General features: G+C 35.1%; 3 protein-coding genes across 3 annotated transcripts; all 3 read left to right on the top strand.

Annotated features, from left to right (window-relative positions):
• Positions 1–305: 305 nt before the first annotated feature.
• LOC123923260 lies at positions 306–2,916 on the top strand. Its single transcript, XM_045975947.1, has 4 exons — positions 306–552; positions 824–1,042; positions 1,606–1,734; positions 2,372–2,916. Exons 2-4 carry the CDS (start codon positions 1,026–1,028, stop codon positions 2,682–2,684), a joined length of 459 nt encoding a protein of 152 aa, XP_045831903.1. The 5' UTR covers positions 306–552; positions 824–1,025; the 3' UTR covers positions 2,685–2,916.
• Positions 2,917–8,036: 5,120 nt separating this feature from the next.
• LOC123881401 lies at positions 8,037–16,295 on the top strand. Its single transcript, XM_045930082.1, has 12 exons — positions 8,037–8,294; positions 8,997–9,136; positions 12,924–13,206; positions 13,296–13,523; positions 14,027–14,281; positions 14,363–15,033; positions 15,116–15,310; positions 15,411–15,515; positions 15,617–15,683; positions 15,776–15,871; positions 15,955–16,057; positions 16,222–16,295. The coding sequence occupies exons 3-11, from the start codon at positions 12,931–12,933 to the stop codon at positions 16,045–16,047; spliced, it is 1,986 nt and encodes a 661-aa protein (XP_045786038.1). The 5' UTR covers positions 8,037–8,294; positions 8,997–9,136; positions 12,924–12,930; the 3' UTR covers positions 16,048–16,057; positions 16,222–16,295.
• On the top strand, positions 9,333–12,587 carry LOC123923020. Its single transcript, XM_045975671.1, has one exon. It carries the CDS (start codon positions 9,333–9,335, stop codon positions 12,585–12,587), a length of 3,255 nt encoding a protein of 1,084 aa, XP_045831627.1.
• Positions 16,296–21,503: the final 5,208 nt, after the last annotated feature.

The raw sequence follows: 21,503 nt of genomic DNA, 5'->3' as shown, positions 1-21,503 counted from the left end.
TTTGATGGCTATATGCACCAGTAGAAAAATGACTTTTGGTTAAGAGATTCCACTACTGGTATGTGAATAACAGTAGTTAAAACCATTTGACCAAAGGATTCCACTACTGATATTTTAATACCGGTAGTGAAAAGTTCCTAGACAAGGGATTTCACTACGAGTTTTCTTAAATCAGTAGTGAAAAGTAGACACGGTGACAATGTTGTAATTACATTAAAATTTGTTTTAATTGGATTTCACTACCGATTTGGTATTCACCGGTAGTGGAATCCCTATTAGTGTTCATTAATTAATTAATTTGTTCATTCTCATTCTTCATTCTCCCATCCCTTACGCGAACGCGAGAACACACAAAAGCGCCGTCGTCCCTAATTTCTTCATTCTTCATTCTCATTCTTCATCGTTCCCAAATTTCTTCCCAATTTCTTCCCAAATCGCCATCATCCCTAATTTCTTCCCAATTTTCATTCCCAAATCGCCAATTTCTTCAATCATTCTCCAAACCCTAGACGGCGACCCCTTTATCATTCTCCAAATTTGCTTCAATCTGCGGTAACAAGCTTCAATCTGCGGTAACAATCCCTTTTTCTCTCTATTCTTCATTTTTTTATAACCTAAATTCAATTCATATTTTAAATTTTTTTCTTCAATTTGGTTTATTAGGTAAACTAGGACGTGTTAGTGTAAACTAGGACGTGTATAGCCTTTAAATCTGTTGTTTACTACAATGCGAACTTGCAAACTGTTTTTTTTTCTGCTTTGAATTGATATGTAATAAATTGGAATACTGTAGATAGAGTAACTAAATATTGTTTAATCCCAGGGAAGGAAAAATTGATTGTTGTTGCTCAACATGCACATCAGTCTGCTCCGAGAAGAATGCTTTGAAGATTGTTCATGTAGAAAGTGGTTATGTATCAGTTTTGGCAACATTGGAAGCTGTTGAAGATTTACATTGTATTTTGGTTTGTGAAGCTAACCGACTTGTTTCTGTTGGAGAGAGTGGGAGACTACAAGGGTGGGTCATGAATTCAACATGGAGGTGATTTTAACGCATTCTCTTTGATTTTTCTTGCTCCTTAAAGACACTTATGTCCTTTTCAGAATTATAAGTTTTTAATTTGTAGTGAATATGATTGTTAAACAATACAGATAGGTTTCTTCTGTGTTTGCATTTTAGCAGAGACCATGGATATCTGCTCATGTAGAGCTTGTGCTTATCACAGAAATTCTCGATGAATATTGGAGAAACTTTGTTACTTGGATATTATGACTAATTGTTTCTTGGCTAAAAGCTTGCCAATTGGCCAGACTTTACTTACCTCGTGACCGAACTCTGAATTATGGGGCTCCTTCCCCTGGGAACCAGAGAGTTAGTACAAAAAACAAAGCTTCCCAAATTTCATTGCATTTAATTTTCTAGACATAATTGATGAGTTAGACCACTGTAATTGTAAAATTTATTCCAGTTGTTGATCACTAAAAAACTGTATTATTCTTTAATTAATGTTTGTAACTTATTTGCTGCTAGTGTTATTAAATATTTATATTTATTGGTTGTGGTCATACAACATAGCTTTTCACCCCTTCATAACATTTTTTCAGTGAAAAGATAGAGTACTTCATCATTCCAGCTGATGGTTCCACGTCCCCTGGCATTGTGGAATTAAAGAGGGTTCCAAGGTGTGCTCATTTGGTTGTAGGCCGAAACATCTATGGAGAATTCAGTTTATGGTATGTTGTCTTTATTTACCTTGAAGAGATGTCCTATTATATTAGCATTATTTTAATTATTTTAAACATATAATTCGATAAAAGTTGGTTTATAATCTTGCTTAGGATTGTTGTGAGGATTTTATATTATTAAGAAGCAAGAATTAATGTTCTGTCCATAGTCACATAATTCACTAGATTGACTTGGAGCTGTAAATTGGCACCATTTCACAGAACTTTCACAAATTGGTTTGCCAAAGTTGGCTATAATTCTTTTAAAGCATCAAACCCAAAAGAAAGAACAGGGTCCCATTTAGATGGGAATGGGAACCGTTCAAATTAAAAAGCAATCATCATAGGCTGCAATAGAGAGTATAGGGAGAAGTGTTTTCTACTTAAAAGCTACTATCTGCAATCTCCATCTTTTTATCATATTTGTTGCATTACTTTGCTTGCATTTTGTCTTCAAATCTATTTTCAGACTCAGGAAATATGTCACTGCTATCTTCAAATTTCTTATCTGAAAAAACCTCTGACCTAGCATAATAGTTGTTAAAAATAAGGAGAATGGAGAAGTAATTAGAAAAGTGTAACAAATTTTTAATTTGGCCATTCAGTTTTAATATCACATTCATATCATATTCAATATTTTCCTCAGGGACATTACCAAGCTCAATTGTGTTTCAAGCTTCTCTGCTTCAAAATATCCAATTAGTGAGTTCTTTCCAATAAGCTTGTTTGATTTGCAAACTAAAGGCTTGGGATTGAGCTATGCTAGCATAGAGGAGAAGGCTGAAATTTCTGGCACTCAGAGCAAAGAGAGACCTGTGTGTATCTACCAACTGAAGATGTTGCTATGTGGTTTCTTGTCTCGACTCCCTCGGACTTTGATTGTTGCCCGAATCATGTTTCAACTTCAAGTCATCACGATGTACATACAGCTAGAAGTTGGAGGCTTGCCCTTTTGGTGAAAAATAGCATAGTTTTTGGAAGTCCCTTTTGGATCCTAGGTGCCATATGATGTTTCCTGAGTTGAATATATAGTCTGTCATATTTTATTTGATTCTGCTGTGCTCGATTAGTGATAATGTTAAGTATTGACTTTTAATGTGTTGAATGTAACTTTGTTAGCTTGTTAATTAGGAATTGACAATGACTTGTGGAAAATAATATTCGGAATTATGTCAATTTTCTTGTGCGTTATTAGCTACTAGTAATTTTGTTGTGCGTTATTAGCTACCAGTGACTTGAAATTATGTTGTATAATTTCTGCGCCGGAAAAGTGTAGACGATATAATTAATGCACAGGAAGCTACAAAAAAATGAAAAAAAAAAAAATAAAACTAACATACCACTACTGATATTTATAATAAACAGACGTGAAAACTAAGCATACCACTACGGGTTAAGGCAATGACCAGTAGTGGAATCCCCATTTCTTTAAAAAAAAAACTGGAAACCATACATACCACTACGGATATGCGTAAATACCCGTAGTGGAATCCCCAATTCTTTAAAAAAAAACTGATACATACCACTACGGATATGTGTAAATACCCGTAGTGGAATCCCCATGATTTATATTAAAAAAGTTTGAAACCATACATACCACTACTGGTATTCATTATAACCGACGTGGAATCCCATACATACCACTACGGGTAATTGAAAAAACCGACGTGGAAAGTCCAAAATTTTAAATAATAATTAAAGAAGAAATATACATACCACGACCTGTATTTAAAGAACCGACGTGGAAAGTCTGGACTTACAACGACGCCAGCATTCACTGCGGCCACGGCCAGTAGTGGAAAGTCCGTTTGGCCAGTAGTGGAATCCCCTTTCTGCACTAGTGATGGGATGACTCTAACAGTGACTTTAAAGAAGAAGAAGAAGAATGTAATTTGATTTTGCATAAACTAATAAATAAGTCAATTCAAACGGGCCCTTAGTGTACATTGATTTGCTACAATTATACTCCCTCCGGTCCTTATTATAAGGAACAATTTGGAAAAAACACACATACCAAGAAACCTCATCTTTCTTAATAAAAATTCTAAAATTTTACAATCTATTCCAAAACCAACCTTGGCGTATTAATTTATCCTTAGGGAATATGTCACTCTAATTAATGCATTACTTTGGAATAGATACAATTTAATAAGGGTAGAAATGGAATTGTAAGAATAAATTTAATGATTGTTTCTTATAAAAAGGACCAAATTTTTTTTCCAAATTGTTCCTTATAAAAAGGACCGGAGGGAGTATATTATTAGAATATATAGTTTATAAAAAGGGAAATTACATTCTTACTATAGATTCAATATAAAAATGTAACACTATTGTAGTCTTTAAATGCAATTATCAAGTGGTAAATAAAGAGATTTGAAAGACCTAATCCTCTCTAATATCTAAATTTTACCATATTTTTTTTAATTTTCATTGAATCCAATTTTAAAAACAAAAATTGACAATAAATTCTTAAGTAGAAATTTAACAACCAATTGGTAATTTGGTAATTAAAGTGGAACATTTTATCTCTGCGCTCCATGTAAATTAACCAAACCTAAGATATTCTCTTGATACTATCGATCACCTCCCTTGAATTTACCAACTTCCCGATGAAAAAAATGTTGTTTCTTTCTCCAAACAAATGCTCCAAGAAGTTAATATGTGGCTGCTTGCCGTACTAAAATTTGTTTGCCGTTGAAAATGTAGGAATTTTTGTTTTCATTACAAAAAGGAAAAAAGAATATCCAACTTCCAACTTGCAACTTGCTTCCACTAAATTAGTAATATACACTCATTTAGTTTTTGTTAGGAGTATGTAAGCTCACGCGCACGCCTATGGGCTTGACTGGTTGGGCCTGGCCTTGGCAAGCTTGTTACTTGCGCCTTAAGTAAAGGTTGGCTTGGCTTCACTATTGTAAACACTATATAAATGGGGTCTTCCCATAGCATCAATGCAAGCTAACACAATTACTCCCTACAAGTGGTATCAGTAGGCCTTAATCCAAGGACCTATTGAACATTGAAACACAGTTTTCAAGAAAGATAGTTAGTTACAAAACCGTTACAAATCCGTTACACCATTTTCTTTCCTTGATCATCTTCTTTGTTCCCAAATCAGTTTCTTTCCTTCATCCATGGCTGAATCTAGCAATTACATGCAGCCTAGTGTTCCAAGATTCGATGGGTACTACGACCATTGGGCGATGCTAATGGAGAATCTTCTCCGATCAAAGGAATTTTGGAGTGTAGTTGAGAATGGAGTTACAGTTGCGCCTCTCATGGCAACTGCGGATCAACAACGTGCTGCAGATGAGAGTAAGCTTCGTGATCTCAAGGCCAAAAACTTCCTGTTTCAATCCATTGATCGCACGATAATGGAGACCATTCTTGAAAAAGGAACTGTACGTGACATTTGGGAAGCAATGCGTACAAAGTATCAAGGTTCATCAAAGGTAAAGCGTGCTCAATTACAAGCTCTTCGTCGTGATTTTGAGATTCTTGCTAGGAAAGACAATGAATCAATCAATGATTACTTTGCAAGAACTCTTTCCATTGTTAACAAGATGACAGCTCAAGGTCATAAAATGGATACAACGGATGTGGTTGAAAAGATCTTGCGCTCACTAACATCAAGATTCAACTATGTCGTTTGTTCAATTGAACAATCCAATGATGTGACAAGCCTTTCAATTGATGAATTACAAAGCAGCTTGATTGTTCAAGAACAAAGAATGAAGTTTCAAAGTGACAAAGATGAGGAGCAGGTTTTGAAAGTAACTGGTGGTGGGCGTGGTGAGCGTGGAAGAGGCCGCGGTCGTGGTAGTTCACGAGGTCGAGGGAGAGGAAGGCAAGGTAGCAACAAAGAGAATGTTGAGTGCTACAAGTGCCATAAATTGGGCCACTATCAGAGTGAGTGTCCCAGTTGGGAAGAGTCTGATGCCAATTTTGCTGAATTCAATGAGCATGAAGAAGTTCTTTTGATGGCTAAGCAAAACTCAACAGTTCAGACAAAAACTGAGGTATGGTATCTTGACTCTGGCTGCAGCAACCATATGATAGGAAATAAGGAATGGCTGTTTGAATTTGATGATACATTTAGAGAATCTGTTAGATTAGGAGATGATTCTAGAATGAATGTTATGGGAAAAGGAAAATTGAAGTTGTATATTGGAGGGATTACTCAAGTCATCAGTGAAGTGTATTATCTACCTGGGCTTAAAAACAACCTGCTAAGTATAGGCCAATTACAACAGAAAAACTTAACCATTGTGTTTAAGAAAGATACTTGCAAAGTGTTTCATGAAGAAAGAGGCTTGATAATGTCAACTCAAATGTCTGGTAATAGAATGTATGTGATTAATGCAACTGTACTTGTCCCTATGTGTATGAAAACTACCAATGAAATGGACTCTCTACTTTGGCACAAGAGATATGGTCACTTGAGTTACAAAGGGCTGAATACTTTGGTTAAGAAAGAAATGGTGAAAGGCCTGCCAAACTTGAAAGAAGATAATGAAGTTTGCTCTGATTGCATGACAGGCAAACAACATAGAGAGATAATACCAAAGAAAGTGAATTGGAGAGCAACAAAGAAATTAGAATTGGTTCACTCTGACATATGTGGACCAATCAACCCTGCTTCAAATGGTGGCAATAAATACTTTATCACTTTCACAGATGACTTCACAAGAAAGACCTGGGTTGATATCTTGCAGAACAAGGCAAGTGCTTTTGAAAGTTTCAAAAGATTTAAAGCTGTAGCAGAAAAGGAATCTAGCTGTCAAATTCTCACTCTAAGGACTGATAGAGGAGGAGAATTTTTGTCTGAAGCATTCAACAGATTTTGTACAGATCAAGGCATCAAAAGGCAGCTTACCACAGCTTATACACCTCAGCAGAATGGTGTTTCTGAGAGAAAAAACAGAACAATCATGAATATGGTTAGGTGTATGCTAAGTGACAAAAATGTGCCAAAGAAATTCTGGCCAAAAAGTGTTAAGTGGGCTGTGTATGTGCTGAATAGAAGTCCTACATTGTCAGTAAAAGATATAACTCCAGAAGAGGCATGGAGTGACTTGAAACCCTCTGTGAAACATTTCAAAGTATTTGGATGTTTGGCATTTGTTCATGTTCCAGATGCACAAAGGAAGAAACTAGATGATAAGAGCATCAAGTGTGTTCACTTGGGAGTGAGTGAAGAATCAAAGGCCTATAAACTGTACAATCCAACTGACAAAAAGATCATAGTTAGTAGAGATGTAGTATTTGATGAATCAAAGGGCTGGAACTGGGGTGAGAGTTCTCAAGCTCAAGCAACTCAGTATGAGAACAGTGAAAATGAGGTGTATGAAACAGATGAAGAACCAGCTGCTGGTGAAAATGTTGAAGCAGATCCTCAAAATGTCACTGTACCAGATAGTGAAAGTGATGAGCAATATGAATCAGAAGAGGAGTTGCCCCCTAGGGTAATCAGAAGACCTGGATATCTGAATGATTATGTAACTGGTCAAGAGATTGAAGAAGAAGATCAGTTGCACAATCTAGCTGTATTCTGCAATAATGATGACCCTGCAACATTTGATGAAGCTGTGAAACATGAGGTATGGAGGAAGGCAATGGATCAAGAAATTGAGTCCATAGAAAAGAATGACACATGGGAACTAACTGAGTTACCAACTGGAAGTAAGAAAATTGGAGTAAAATGGATATATAAGACAAAGTTGAATGAGAAAGGAAAGATTGAAAAGTGTAAGGCAAGACTTGTAGCAAAAGGATACTCTCAGAAATATGAAATAGATTTCAAAGAAGTCTTTGCTCCTGTAGCTAGATGGGACACCATAAGAACTATACTCTCCATTGCAGCCTCCAAAGTTGGATAGTTTATCAACTTGATGTCAAAAGTGCTTTTCTACATGGAGAAATTAGTGAAGATGTATATGTTGACACTAGTAGAAAAATGACTTTTGGTTTGGAGATACCACTACCGGTATGTGAATACCAGTAGTGAAATACATTTGACCAAAGGATTCCACTACTGATATTTTGAAAACGGTAGTGGAAAGTTCAGAGACAAGGGATTTCACTACCGGCTTTGCTAAATCCGTAGTGGAAAGTAGACACGGTGGCAATGTCGTAATTACGTGCAAAATTGTTTTAATTATCTTCCACTACCGATCTAGGATTCACCGGTAGTGGAATCCTAATAGTGTTATTAGTTTTTTCATATTCCCACTTTCCACTACCGATCTAGCTTATCACCGGTAGTGGAATCCTAATAGTGTTAATTATATTTTTCATTCTTCCCGCAATTTCCCTCATTCTGCAAACGCGAAGAAGAACACACTCTCCAATCCAATCGTCCCAATTCTAGTTCTCCCTAATTTGTTCCTCAAATCGTCCCAATTTCTTCAAATCAAACACTCTCCAATCGTTCTCCAATCATTCTCCAATCTCTCCAATCTCCAATCGTCCCAATTTCATTCGCGGTTTCATTCTCCAAACCCTAGACGGAACGACGAACCTGCAAACGCTTAATCGCCTCCAAATCTCTTCGTTTTCATTCGGTAAAGGTATGAATAAATCAAACTTCCCCCAAATTTCATTCGTTTTCGTTTTCATTCGTTTTCTGTTTATGGTTGATCTTGTTTTCATTCGTATTCGTTTTCATTCGTATTCGTTTTCATTCTTTTTCTGTTTATGGTTATTTGCTGGTAAGAAAAACACGCATTTTTCTCATTCAGTACATTTTGGTAGCATTGAATGAAGATTGGATATTCTAAGTTCACGTTTTAAATTGTGAAGGTTTTAAATTGGATATTCGTTTTCATGTGTTTTGGGTTCCTGTTCTTCATCTCTTAGTAAGTTGTTTATGGTTATGGTATCTCTAGCTAAACAATGGTTAAAAGAAGTGAAAAGTATTAAGCAGAAACAGAAAATAGACAACATGTGATTAGAAGAAAGTTAAGGATAATTTTCCTTCTGGTCTTTCTATGTTAATGTTTGTTATGTGACAAAGAAAATGGTTAGTGTTTTTTTTTCCTGATGCTATGTGTTACTGATAGTGACCCAATTTTGGGAGGGTTTTGTGTTTTTTTCTTCCACTAGTTGAATTCAAAGGTGATCTTAAGTAAAGTTACTTTTCACTTTAACACATAATAGTCTGCTTTTGGTATTTATTGGTTGAATAATTGACTTATATTTAGGTAGAATTAATACATAATTGATTCTTAGATCATGTATGAATTGAGGGTTTCAATGCTTGTGCTTTGCAGGGGTGGAGCTGTTTTCTGTGTTAGGCGGTGGTTGCTGCTCCTACGTGTTGACTGCTGCTGTTTAGGGGCTGGTGTTGCTGTTTTTTGGTGTTGTCCTCTTTGTTTGAAGTTAGAAGGTTCAATCACGGTCTCATCTACAGGTACCGATTCTATTTCAAAACATATATAGAAGCTATAAACTTAGATGCAATTCAAATTACTATGTAAAAATTCTGCTATATGCAAATTCTGTTATAGGCTATGAATTTTTATTAAAATGGGGCGAGAGAATGTTTCGCAATAGTAACAACCTAGTCATTCCTTTAACTTAGAATGCATAAATTTCGAAACGTAGGTATGGACCGTAGTTGGATGAGAGCTAATCGATTAAGTACTGAGTACAGACATGGAGTGATGGAATTTCTACAGTTTGCGGAAAGTAATGCTGAACTAGAACGTCCTCCTCCTGAATTTCCTCCACTTTTTCTATGTCCGTGTATAAATTGTGCAAATAAAGAACCAAAACGTACTAAGAAAGAAATCATGAATCATCTAATTTGTGACGGGATTTGTCAAAATTATACACAATGGATATGGCACGGTGAAGTAGTAGCAACGCCAAGTGTGTCCCATAGAGAAAGTGGTAGTGTGGATATCGATGATCGACTAGAAGACATGATGCGTGATATTGGAGAAGATTCGTTTAAGAGGGCGCATGTGTATGAAACTTTATGCAGTGACAAGGATGAACCATTGTATCCGGGATGCACAAATTTTACCCGTTTGTCTGCGGTGTTAAAATTGTTTAATTTGAAAGCAAAAAATGGGTGGACCGACAAAAGTTTCACTGAATTGCTTGAATTGTTGATACAAATGCTTCCAGAAGGTAATGTAATGCCAAATCGTTATTACGAGGCGAAAAAAGTATTGTGTCCAATGGGTTTGGAGTATGAAAAGATACATGCATGCCCTAATGATTGTATATTATACCGAAAAGAGTTTGTAAACTATAATCATTGTCCGACATGTAAGGCGTCTCGCTACAAAAAGAAAGATGGTGATTCTAGTGATGATGAGGTGACCAAAACGGGTCCTCCCGCGAAAGTCGTATGGTACCTACCAATAATTTCAAGGTTCAAGAGATTGTTTGCTAATGCAAATGACGCAAAGAATCTTAGATGGCATGCAGAAGAGAGAAAATGTGATGGCCAAATTCGCCATGTAGCTGATTCTTTGCAATGGAAGAAAATTGACTCTTTGTTTCCAAATTTTGGCAAAGAGTCGAGAAACCTTAGACTTGGACTTGCTACTGATGGAATGAATCCGTTTGGTAATCAAAGTACTAACCATAGTTCATGGCCTGTTCTCCTGATGATTTACAACCTATCTCCTTGGTTGTGCATGAAGCGTAAATATATTATGTTATCGATGATGATTTCAGGCCCAAGACAACCAGGAAATGACATAGATGTTTATCTAAGTCCACTAATTGATGATTTGAAAGTGTTGTGGGAGGAAGGAGTGGATGTTTTTGATTCGTATTCTGGTGAACAGTTCAACATGCGTGCCATGTTGTTTTGCACCATCAACGACTTTCCGGCATACGGCAATTTGTCTGGGTATTCCGTTAAAGGGCATAATGCGTGTCCCATATGTGAAAAAAAAACATGTTATAAGCAACTGAAAAATGGAAAGAAGACTGTTTATCTTGGCCACCGAAAATTTCTAAATCGTTATCATCCATATCGTAGATTGCGAAAAGCTTTTGACGGAGACCAAGAGAATGGTGTTGCTCCAACGCCCTTAACTGGAGAGGAAGTTTATGAACGACAACGAGACATTAATGTTGTCTTCGGAAAGTGCCAAAAGCCAAAAGGGAGAGTGCCAAAAGCGAAAGTGCCAAAAGCCGAAAGTGAAAGTGTCAAAAGGAAAAAGCAGCCTGTTGTGAAAAGTATATGGAAAAAGAGGTCAGTGTTCTTTGATCTTCCATATTGGTCTAGTCTTGATGTAAGACATTGTATTGATGTGATGCACGTGGAGAAAAATGTATGTGATAGTGTAATTGGAACACTTCTCGACATTAAAGGCAAGACAAAAGATGGTGCACATGCTCGTCTTGATATGGATTTGATGGGTATACGACAAGAGTTAATACCACAAAAAATCAATGACAAGACATATTTGCCTCCCGCGTGTCACACTTTGTCTAAAGACGAGAAAACAAGTTTTTGCAAGTGTTTACAAAGTATCAAAGTGCCACATGGTTACTCGTCAAATGTCAAGAGCCTTGTATCAATGAAAGATCTCAAATTAATCGGCTTAAAATCTCATGATTGTCATGTCTTGATGCAACAACTACTACCTGTGGCTATTCGTGGGATATTGCCCGATAATGTTAGGAAAGCTATATGCAGGTTGTGCTTATTCTTCAATGCAATATGTTGTAAAGCAATTGATCCATTGAAGTTAGACGAGTTGGAAAACGAAGCTGCAGTTATCTTGTGTCAATTGGAGATGTATTTTCCTCCTTCATTTTTTGACATTATGGTTCATTTGATTGTTCATCTAGTAAGGGAGATTAGATTGTGTGGCCCAATTTATTTACGGTGGATGTATCCAATAGAGCGATACATGAAGATCCTAAAAGGGTATACAAAAAACCCACACCGTCCGGAAGCTTCGATTGTTGAGAGGTACATTGCAGAAGAAGCTATTGAGTTTTGTTCAAACTATTTGTCAGAAGTGGATGCTATAGGGGTTCCCAAGTCTCGTCATGATGGAAGATGTGACGGTGTGGGCACGCAAGGTTTAAATGTCAAGAGCATGCATATTGATATAATTCTTCAAGCGCATTTGTATATATTGAATAACACTGATGAAGTTCAACCTTACTTGTCTGCTCACAAAAGCATCATAAAGAAAATGCACGATAAGATGAATGAAAAATGGGTGTTAAGAGAGCATAATAAGAAATTCTCAGAGTGGTTTAAAGAAAAGGTCTGCCAAGATGATAGTGTTTCCGATACAATAAAGTGGTTGTCCTATGAGCCTAAATGTAACATATTGACTTGGAGTGCATATGATATTAACAAAACTTCCTTTTATACAAAATCAAAGGATGACCGCAGTACCATGCAAAATAGTGGGGTTATGATTGTGGCAGAGTCCATGCACTTCTCTAGTTCCAAAGATAAAAATCCGGTTATGGCATCTACACCCTACTTTGGGGTGATTGAAGAGATCTGGGAGGTTGATTACGTTGTGTTTAAAGTGCCTTTATTTAAATGCAAATGGATTGATATCAACAATGGTGTGAGAATTGATGAATTAGGATTTACACTAGTTGATCTTTGCAAGTTAGCTTATAAAGACGAACCTTTCATCATGGCATCCCAAGCAAAACAGGTGTTTTATGTCAAAGATCCTTCTAATGAACGGTGGTCGGTGGTTCTACAAGGAAAAAATGTGCATGGTAGTTATGAAAATCAAGAGCTTGATATTTCCGAAATTCCTCCTTTCTCAACAGATGTGCCTACCTTCATTGAAGAAAACGAAGAGGATGATGTGCATGCAGCTATTCGTTTAGATCATGACGAAGGAATATGGGATTAGACATTACTTTCACTATTTGCATTTTTTTACCACTTGTTTTGTAACACATAGTAATAAAACACCATTTGTTTTGATTGTTATTGAATTTTTTGTGCTGCGACATTTATGCTTAATTCAGTTTTATGCAAGTGTTTTATGCTTAATTCAGTTTTTTGTGTTTTGTGCTGCGACATTTATATTGCAAGTGTCTTATGCTTAATTCAGTTTTTTTTTTTTTGTTTTGTGCTGAGACATTTTAATTTGCGACATTTATTTTTTGGTTGTTATTGCTATTAACCAACAACTCAGTTTTTGTGTCTTATGCTTAATTCATTTTTTTGTGTTTTGTGTAAACAGATACGATATGGCTGATTCAACCGACAACTCTGCTGAAACTAGTCAAAGTAATAAAAAAAGTGTTAGAGGTCCCACTATGTTGAAAGCAATTGAAAACGTTCGTAAAACGGGTATAAAGATCCCTCTCCAGTTTGATCTAGAAACTGGAGAGTGTTATGGTAACAATGCCTCCCATTTTAAGAGTTACGTAGCACTTCTTACTCGAGAAAGATGCAGTATTGCGAAAGAGTTGTGGAAACATATACCTGAAGGAGTAAAGAATGCTATGTGGACAGATATTAAGGTATTTGAAATTCAACATTTTGTTATATTTTATTATCATATCAAATACATCTTATGCTAACACCAAATTTTTTAATGTAAATATTATAGGCTATTTTTGTTATACCTGAGTTTGATGATGCAAAAAAGAGTGATCATTTTAAGAAAATATGGTTTCACTATGCGGGGGAGCGATGGAAAGATTTTAAATCACGGTTGACTAGAACTTATATCACAGACCCCAAACCAGATGACGTTCCTCCATACGTCAAGTATCCTTACATCAAAAAAGATATATGGGAAGAGTTTGTGAAGTATCGACAGACCTCTGATTTTAAGGTTAGTGTAATTTCAAAATCATTAAACTGTGTTGACTGCTGCTTCTGCTGCTACTGTGTTAAATATTGTGTTTTGTGATTTGTGATTTTGTGATTTTTATGTCTTGACTGCTGCTACTGCGCTAAAACCGCGCTAAAACTGCGCTAAAACCGCGCTAAAACTGCTGATTCTGTCTTTAACATTGCCTAAAACCGTGATTCTGCTGAAACTGTCTTTAACACCTTACTTCATTTTTCTGCTGAAAACTGTGATTCTGTCTTTAACATTGCCTAAAACTGCGCTAAAACCGCGCTAAAACTGCGCTAAAACCGCGCTAAAATTGCTGATTCTGTCTTTAACATTGCCTAAACTGCTGAAACTGTGAAACTGTCTTGACTGCTGAAACTGTGATTTTGTGATTTTGTGATTGTGATTCTGAAACTATCTTGCAAAGAATAGGAAAAAAGTCTGTTGAAACTGCTGAATGTGATTTTTACATTACTAATTATTTGAGTTTATAATAGGAAAAAAGTCAAAAGGGTAGGGAGAATCATGCAAAGAATGTTTACCCACATGTATTATCCCGTGGCGGGTATAAGAGGCTCGAGGAGCAGATGATCAATGAAAAGAGACAATCCTTATCGAAAGATAGTTCTGGCTTAACTGATGATGATCGTCATCCATCTCCACCGGAACGCTATGAGACATGGACGAGAGCACGACAAAAGAAAGGGGGAGAATTCACATCCGAGCCTGTAAAAAAAGTTGCTGAGAAAATTGTAAGTAACATTATAATCATGCTTTTGCTTCAAGTAACACAATTATTTACTATATTGTGACTTTGTTTGTGCATGTTGTAGGAGAAAATTGTTGAAGACTCAAAAAAGGGTGACTTTGTTCCAACGGGACGTCACGATGTCCTAACAGAAGCCATTGGAACACCTGAGCATGGTGGTAGTGTTCGTGGTGTTGGAAAAAAACATAACATTACCACTTACTGGGGAAGATCAAAGGTTTCACGTCAAAGACAAGGTATAGATGTCAAAGAGCAACTAGCAGCATTTAAAGCAGATTTGGAAGCTAAGTTTGAGGAAAAGTTGGCGCAAGAGCGTAAGATGATGCAAGATTCTCTTATGGAGACACTAAAGTCCATGGGTTTATCCCAAACCTCTGATACAAATAATAGAGTCATGGTACCTGAAGCTTGTGCTGAACAAGTTGTTGTCACCGGAAGCGCAAAAGGGAGTTGTTCTCCTGCACCGGTCAAGATGCAAAATGAACTCAAGGAGGTTGTTGTCACTGAAAGCGCAAAAGGAAGTCGTTCTCTTGCACCGGTAGCAGAGGCTGAAGATAACATGGACGATGTTCAGAAATTGTTAATCATGGTTCTGAAAAAGGGTGATGATCATTTGGATGTACAATTAACTCATTGTTCAATGTGTACTAATTTTCTCATGTCTTGCAAGTGTATAAGAGAGTTGTTGGTGGGTTTTATTTGGCTCGACATGAGTACTCTAAGTGTTTGGTGCTCGTAAGTGTACTTTCTTATTTACTACTATCTCAATATCTGTTAATATGTTATATATCTCTCCTAACTTTAAAATTATATTCAGGTACATTCATCGTTTATGCATTGAAAACAACACCACAAATGTATATGGAATTTTGGAACCAAGTTTTCTGAACATTGTTGGTGATGCTGGGAAAAAAAGTGATCAGAGAATATCTCAAAGTAAATGCAAGAAATACATCCAGCATAAGTTAGAAAATGAAAAGAAAGAGTGTCAATTATTACCATTTAACCATGGGTAAGTTTGTATGAATTTGTGTATTTTTTTAATACTTATTTATTTTTTATAACTCATAGTTATTAACAATATAATACTGTTCTTCCACGCACGCGTACAGAGGACATTGGCAGTTGATAATACTTTGTCCAAAGATAAATACCGTGGTTGTTATTTGTTCACTACATTGGAAACTTAATCCAATAATGGAGAAAATTGTTTCAAGGTAATTAAGTTTATACTTTAGGGGTTTTGGTTATATACTATAAACATAAATTATTACAAATTTTATATGATTTTATGCGGCTTTTTTTTCTTATGAATTAGTGTTTTTACGGTTGATCAAATGGCGAATGGCAATAGAAAGAACAATACCGTATGGCTTTATCCACAAGTAAGTGTGGTATTCTAACTTTATATATATTTACTTTTTTGATAAGTAAGTGTGGTATTTTTTGATCAAATGTTACTATATATAATTTGTAGGCGAGGAAACAATATAATTCAAATGACTGTGGATACTATGTAATGAAAAATATGTTGGACATTGTCACTGCTAAGATAACTGATTCTTGGATGGAGGTAATAATTTTTATTTTTTATACATCAATAATTTTTTATAACCGAGTCAAGAATAGTTTTATATTATTATTTACTTATTGTAGGTATTTAATGACCCAAAAGAGTTAACAGCTGAGGAGATGTATGAATTGCGATTACGTTGGTCAACATATTTTTTGTCGTTATTGGAGGGTTAAGATTTATCTGGTGAGTTATAGAATAGTTCATTATTTGAACTTTGTTTTTGCAAATTGGTCTATTCAATACATTGCAGCAATTTTAGTTTACACTTGTTTATTTTTATGCAAAAAAGAGAAAATTTGAGATTCTGTCAAATTTGAACACTTTCTGTCAAATTTGAGATTCTGCAGGGTGATGAGGAATTGGTTATTAGCTTTAGTTTGAGTCTTGGAAGCAGATCAGGTGATGGAATTGGTAATTTGAGTTGCTGTTTTGGAATTGGATAGAGCTAGTTTTGATTTTTGTGTATATTAGGGGGCTGTTTTGGACTTGCTGTTTAACCAATTCCTCATCACCAATTCTGCAGGGTGATGAGGAATTTGAGGAATTTGCTGTTTTGGACTTGCTGTTATTAACCAATTCTGCAGGGTGATGAGGAATTTGAGATCCCACTGTTTTGGACTTGCTGTTTTGGACTGTCATGGAATTGGTAGTTTGAGTTGCTGTTTTGGAATTGGATAGAGCTAGTTTTGATTTTTGTGTATATTAGGGGGCTGTATGCTTGGAATTAGAATAGATATAATTAGTGATAATGTTAAGTTTTGTGATTTTAATGTATTGAATGTGTAACTTGTTAGGAATTGACAATGAATTGTGGAAAATAATATTCGAAATTATGACAATTTTCTTTTGCGTTATTACCTACTAAAAGAACGTATAATTTATGCGCCGGAAGGGCGCCATATATTAATATGCAGGCACAGGAATTAAAAAAAACGAAAAAAAACAAAAAAACAAAAAAAAAAACTAACATACCACTACTGATATTTATAACAATCAGTAGTGAAAACCATACATACCACTACGGGTATTTGTAAATACCCGTAGTGGTATCCTCAATTCTAAAAAAAAAAAATTAAAACCACACATACCACTACCGGTATTTACAAATACCGGTAGTGGAATCCCAGACTCTAAAAAAAAAAAAATGAAAACCACACATACCACTACGGGTATTTGTAAATACCCGTAGTGGTATCCCAGATTCTAAAAAAAAAAAACTGGAAACAATACATACCACTACGGGTATTTGTTAAATAACCGTAGTGGTATCCCAGATTCTAAAAAAAAAAAACTGGAAACAATACATACCACTACGGGTATTTGTTAAATACCCGTAGTGGTATCCCAGATTCTAAAAAAAAAAAACTGGAAACAATACATACCACTACGGGTATTTGTTAATACCAGTAGTGGAATCCTCAATTCTAAAAAAAAAAAATTAAAACCACACATACCACTACCGGTATTTACAAATACCGGTAGTGGAATCCCAGACTATAAAAAAAAAAAATGAAAACTATACATACCACTACGGATATTGAAAATACCCGTAGTGGAATCTCATACATACCACTACGGGTATTTGTAAATACCCGTAGTGGAATCCTCATAAATTTAATTAATAATACTGTAGAAACCTGACATACCACGACGGGTATAAAAAGACCCGTCGTGGAAAGTATTGACTTACAACGACGAGTGTATTTACTACCGGCCGCGGCCAGTAGTGGAATCCCTATTTGGCCGGTAGTGGAATCCCCTTTCTGCACTAGTGTGAGCAGCCTTTAGGGTATCAAGTTGGTCAGAAAAATCAAGTGTACAAGTTAAGAAAGGCCTTATATGGATTGAAGCAAGCTCCAAGAGCATGGTACAGCAAGATTGAAGCATACTTCAGTAGAGAAAAATTTGAAAAGTGCTCACATGAACATACTTTGTTTGTGAAGCAACTTGAAGGGAAGATACTGAGAGTGAGCTTGTATGTTGATGACTTAATATACACAGGAAATGATGATAATTTGGTCAGTGAATTCAAGAGTTCCATGAAAGACAATTTTGCCATGACAGACTTAGGCAAAATGAGGTACTTTCTTGGTGTGGAAGTAATTCAAAACAGCAGAGGAATCTTCATTAATCAGCAAAAGTATGCCACTGAGATCTTAACTAGATTCAACATGGATTCATGTAACTCTGTGTGTAGCCCTATTGTGCCTGGGACCAAATTAATCAAGGATGAAAGTGGAAAAACTGTTGATTCTACTCAGTTTAAACAGATAGTGGGTTGCTTGATGTACCTTACAGCCACTAGACCTGATTTGTGCTATTCAGTGTGTTTAATTGCAAGATATATGGAGAGGCCAACAGAGATCCATTTAGCTGCAGCAAAAAGGATTCTCAGATATCTTAAAGGAACCATGAAGTATGGAATTCTTTATGAAAGTGGAGAGGTTGTGATTAAGCTTGAAGGTTGGACTGATTCTGATTATGCAGGAGATAGTGATGACATGAAAAGCACATCTGGCTACATTTTCAAGGTTGGCTCTGGTGCAATCTCATGGTCCTCTAAGAAACAGCCAATTGTGACCTTGTCCACCACTGAGGCAGAGTATGTAGCTGCAGCCTCCTGTGCTTGTCAGGCTGTATGGCTAAGGAAGATATTGGAGCAACTAGGGCAAGAGCAGACAAGTGCAAATACCATCTTCTGTGACAATAGCTCTTCAATTAAATTGTCAAAAAACCCAATATTGCATGGCAGGTGCAAGCACATTGATGTGAGATATCATTTCTTAAGGGATTTGACAAAGCAAGGTATAGTAGAACTGGTACATTGCAGCACAGGTGAACAAACTGCTGACATTATGACCAAGCCTCTCAAGCTGGAGTCTTTTGTGAAGTTGAGATCTAAACTTGGAGTGTGTGATGTTACCAACTCCAATGCTTAGCTTAATGTTTGTGTACTATAGCTGGTTGTAATTGCATATTGTTTTGTAGTTTTGATATGTTGTAATCTGAATTAGACAATGCTCAGATTAGGGGAGCATATGTTAGGAGTATGTAAGCTCACGCGCACGCCTATGGGCTTGACTGGTTGGGCCTGGCCTTGGCAAGCTTGTTACTTGCGCCTTAAGTAAAGGTTGACTTGGCTTCACTATTGTAAACACTATATAAATGGGGTCTTCCCATAGCATCAATGCAAGCTAACACAATTACTCCCTACAGTTTTAAGTATAAATAAACAAAAAATTACTTTTTAGATACAATAAATAATAAATGAATCTTTTGTAAAAAAATAAATAATAAATGAATCTGATCTATAATATAGACCAAATTCATCTATTATTTAATAAATCTAAAAATTAATTTTTCACAACAATCCAACTATAATTCTATTTCATAACCTTTTTTTTTTCAAGTATAGTTTCATGACTAGAAATTCTAACTTAAAAACAGATACGTGAAGTATTCGGGATTTGAACACAGACTCGTGCGCATATAACACAATGTCACATCAATTGAGTTAAGCTCACAGGTTTGTTTCATAACTTTTTACTTGTATTTAAAACCGGATACAGGGACGGATGGACTAAGGGGCTTGGTGTGGCTAAAGCCACACCAGATTTTTTGATATTTTTTTTTATAAATATGTATATAGATATATATTGTGTTAAATATTGTCTTCGGATACTAGTTAAATACATTAATAAGGAAATTTTATCTTGTATTTTGTGTGTTTAATACTTTAAAAATAAACTACTACAAAGTTATCTTTGATTTCCTCTTTTAATATGTTTAACAAGTGCTCCCGAGTACTGTTTAGCACGACTCATAAATGAGTTTCATATTGGGCCATTAACTAATTAACGTTACAAATCGTCCCTTAACTAATTAAAGTTACAAATTGGTCGCTTAACTTTATTTATGTTTGGCATATTGATCATTTCCTTTAATTTTACTGAAAAAAAACGTTAACTTTATCTTTGGTCTAAGAAAGATGTCTGAACTTGTAATCATATTTCTTAACACGCCTACAAATATAACTAATAAATCATTTATGCGTACATATAACGAATAACATAAAACAAAGTTAACTTTTTTTGAGAAAAACTAACGAAAATTATCAACATGACAAACAAAATTAAAGTTAAGAGGCCAATTTGTAACATTAAGAGACCAATATGAAACCAATAAATATGTTAAAAGACCAAATGTCCAATTTATCCAAAAAAAAAAAAAGAATTGTTTTCAATTGAAGTAGTGAACACAAAACATATATGTTTCTCTCCCTTTTCATCAATCAACTTCATCACCCACCCTCCCCATAGCCACCACTCACCAAGTTTGAGTCCCTCATTGTCATTTGGAGCTTTAGATGTGCACAATTATTGAGAATAGTTGAGCTTTATCCAAGTGATTTTGTAGATGAGCCAAAAATGGTGGTGCGACATCAACTTTAAAATTATATTACAAGTGTTTAATTTTAGCCACACCATTTTTTTATGTCTGGATCCGTCCCTGACCGGATAGAGTATATATGTTATCCTCAACAAAAACAAAAAAAAAAATTCTATTCACGAACAATTTTCCATTTTCATTATTATTTTTTCATTTTTACTTTGTATATAGGTTAATTATAGATTTTCTTTAAATTGGGATACATAGAAACTAAACATTAATTAACCAGATAATATTTAGTAACTAGTAAAAAGAATATTCCCTGACAAGATACGGAATAAAAATAATTAACAGAATAAATAATAAAGAAAGGTAAAAATGGAACAAAATATTCAAAGCTTGTAGGACACAAAGACTTATCCATCAATATCATATCCCTTTCCTCATGAATTATATACCTGACCTGATGATTGAACCAAAACAATAGCGTGAGAGTCAAAATCTTTTCAGAATAAGAAGAACAAGACAATAATTCTGCCTCCAATGATTACACCAAACCCAGCAATATGTTGCAATCAAATCACCATAAACAGCAAATGTTAATTTACACTTGGAATATGGGAACCCGTGCTATTGTTACGAGCAATATTTCTCATTCACTTATAACAGATTGGTCGATTCTGAATCAAGCAATTGAATATATATATATATATATATAATCAGGCCGATTCTGAGATTTTGGAGGCCCGAGACAAATAATAAAAATGGATCCCTAATAAAAAATAGTTTTTTTTAAAAATAACATCATTTATTTAAATTATAAATAATATCAACAACATCAAAAATAGTCATAACTAACATAAAGAAAAGGTAATTTCACAGTGTTGAAATTGAATCGATAAATATAAAATTAAGTGATATATCATTAAAAATGAACCGATAATTTTTTTAAAAATGTAATCTTTTATTTAAAATGTAAGCATCAATAATGTAAAAAAATAATCATTTTAAAATCAATAATAACAAAATACACCTTGAAGCTAATATCATTAAAAATTGATAGTGTTTTTAATAAAATTGCATCTTAATTTTAGAAATTAATTCTTTATTTTTAAAGAAATAATAAAATGTAGTTTTTTAAAAAATAAAAATAGTGAAGTTATTTATAAGTAGTGATTTTATTTATAGAAAAAGGAAACAATTTTGAAATAGCTTATGAAGTGTTGATTATAAATGGGTT

This window comes from Trifolium pratense, linkage group LG4, assembly GCF_020283565.1.
Source record: "Trifolium pratense cultivar HEN17-A07 linkage group LG4, ARS_RC_1.1, whole genome shotgun sequence".
Lineage (NCBI taxonomy): Eukaryota > Viridiplantae > Streptophyta > Magnoliopsida > Fabales > Fabaceae > Trifolium > Trifolium pratense.
The sequence above is the reverse complement of the archived record's forward strand: the minus strand, read 5'-3'. Positions and strand labels throughout refer to the sequence as shown.

Excerpts from the sequence above, each read along its gene's own strand:
- LOC123923260 (XM_045975947.1), top strand. Across the intron at positions 1,735-2,371 it reads TATGGAGAATTCAGTTTATG|GGACATTACCAAGCTCAATT; the intron begins GTATGTTGTCTT and ends TATTTTCCTCAG.
- LOC123923020 (XM_045975671.1), top strand. The coding sequence starts at position 9,333 with ATGGACCGTAGTTGGATGAGAGCTAATCGATTAAGTACTGAGTACAGA.
- LOC123881401 (XM_045930082.1), top strand. The coding sequence starts at position 12,931 with ATGGCTGATTCAACCGACAACTCTGCTGAAACTAGTCAAAGTAATAAA. Across the intron at positions 14,282-14,362 it reads AAAAAGTTGCTGAGAAAATT|GAGAAAATTGTTGAAGACTC; the intron begins GTAAGTAACATT and ends TGCATGTTGTAG. Across the intron at positions 15,034-15,115 it reads ACTCTAAGTGTTTGGTGCTC|GTACATTCATCGTTTATGCA; the intron begins GTAAGTGTACTT and ends AATTATATTCAG.